This window comes from Phaethon lepturus, unplaced genomic scaffold, assembly GCF_000687285.1.
Source record: "Phaethon lepturus isolate BGI_N335 unplaced genomic scaffold, ASM68728v1 scaffold33918, whole genome shotgun sequence".
Taxonomy (NCBI): Eukaryota; Metazoa; Chordata; class Aves; order Phaethontiformes; family Phaethontidae; genus Phaethon; species Phaethon lepturus.
In genome coordinates this window covers 445-2036 of record NW_010560312.1, presented here as the reverse complement: position 1 = coordinate 2036, position 1592 = coordinate 445, and the positions used below count along the sequence as shown (strand labels likewise).

Sequence of the window (1592 nt, the reverse complement as noted above, 5' to 3'; positions counted from 1 at the left end):
GCACCCTCCATCTGCCTCATCTATTTTCAGATTGCCCGGCTGGAGCAGACCTGGATGGTGCTGCGGCAGCGGCACACGGAGGGCGCGATACTCTACGAGAAGAAGCTCAAGCCGTTCCTGAAGAGCCTGAACGAAGGGAAAGGTAACGGGAGCAACCTCTGTTCTCTCACCTGGCTGCACCTTCCTCCTTGTCTGGGCACAGCCTTGCTGGAGAGGGACGCATCTGAGAGCTCTGACCCTCTCCCAGCCAGGGCCAGATGCTTCCCCTCTGGCTGCTGAACAGCCCCAGCACCCGGCAGAGCCCGTTTGGCCTCGGCTGCCCCTTCCTTCCCAAGGAAGCATTTCATAACTAAATAAAACCAGTGGCTGGGCACAAACACAACTCAGCTGAGCCAAACCCTCGCACTCGCATGGCGGTGCGTGCCAAGCCGAGGGGACAGGGCAACCAGTCGGGGAAGATGAAAAGACATGTCTCTCCAACACCCAGCACTCTGGGCTCTGCAGACCTGCTCCCTGTCACGACCATGGGAAATGCGGACGCAGCCTGATCGCCCTCCCGGCACAACCAGAGAGTCTGGCTGGGAGGAGCTGGTGTTGAACAAGGAGATGGCCCCGGGCACAGCGATCGCAGAGCCACAGCTGCTGCTGTGCCACAGCTGAGCCTTAAAGCCTCCCCTGGGAGCGTGGTGGCAGCCTGGCTTTGCAGGGCGGTGTGGCCACGCAAGCGCTCCAGTGGGGCCGGGGCAGATGGGGAGGGGGACGTAGGGGCACAGGGCTGTGCGGGGTCCTCAGGGTGCCTCTCTCCGCAGAAGGGCCGCCGCTGACCAACACCACCTTTCCCCACATCATGCCCCTTGTGACTCTCCTGGAGCGGGATGAGGCTCTCACAGACACCCCCGAGCCCTGGGAGACCACCGACAATGGCGTCGAGGTGGTCATGGCCCACCTGGAGGCAGCACGGATGGTGGCCCACCATGGCGGGCTCTACCACACCAACGCTGAGGTGAAGCTGCAGGGTAAGCGATGGGGACGGCAGAGCCCCTTTCCCTCTGCCACATTCCAGTGGCAGTTCCAGCCCAGCACCAGACGGAGCATCCCACGGGTGCAGAGTCCCCATCTCGGGGAACTGACTCTCCCTCTCTGCAGGTTTCCAGGGCAGAGCGGAGTTGCTGGAGGTCTTCAGCACCGAGTTCTGGGGCAGCCGTGGGGCTGAGAGCAGCCAGGCCGAGCGCTACGAGAAGTTTGACAAGGTCCTCACAGCCCTGTCCCACAAGCTGGAGCCGGCGGTGCGCTTCAGTGAGCTGTAACCCCCCTGGGCACTGGGAGACCCCACCCAGCTCCCAGCCTGCCCCCCCCAGAGGCTGTGGGGCAAGGGATGGGGCCAGGTACCTGGAACCAGGAGAAGGAGAGAGAACACAGAAAGGCACTGGGGCATGGGTCAGCAATTTTGTGACAAAGAGGAGGGAAAATGGCCACCTCCCATCTACCACCCACCTCCCTGGGACACAAAGCATCGGGAGTCCACACCGCTGCCCCGAGGGACAGGGAGAGTGTCTGGGGAGGGCAGCGGCGGGGGGCCCCACCCCGCCCCC

The 1592-nt window shown here is 63.5% G+C and overlaps 1 protein-coding gene across 1 annotated transcript in view; it reads left to right on the top strand.

Annotated features, from left to right (window-relative positions):
* SH2D3C (SH2 domain containing 3C) overlaps window positions 1-1307 on the top strand; it is a gene marked incomplete at its 5' end in the record, with an annotated part of 4230 nt that extends 2923 nt beyond the window's left edge. The window contains 3 exons of the mRNA XM_010293637.1: window positions 31-142; window positions 810-1016; window positions 1147-1307. Of these exons, the coding sequence (XP_010291939.1) occupies window positions 31-142; window positions 810-1016; window positions 1147-1307 (480 nt within the window). The remainder of the gene's footprint in view (window positions 1-30; window positions 143-809; window positions 1017-1146) is intronic.
* Window positions 1308-1592: the final 285 nt, after the last annotated feature.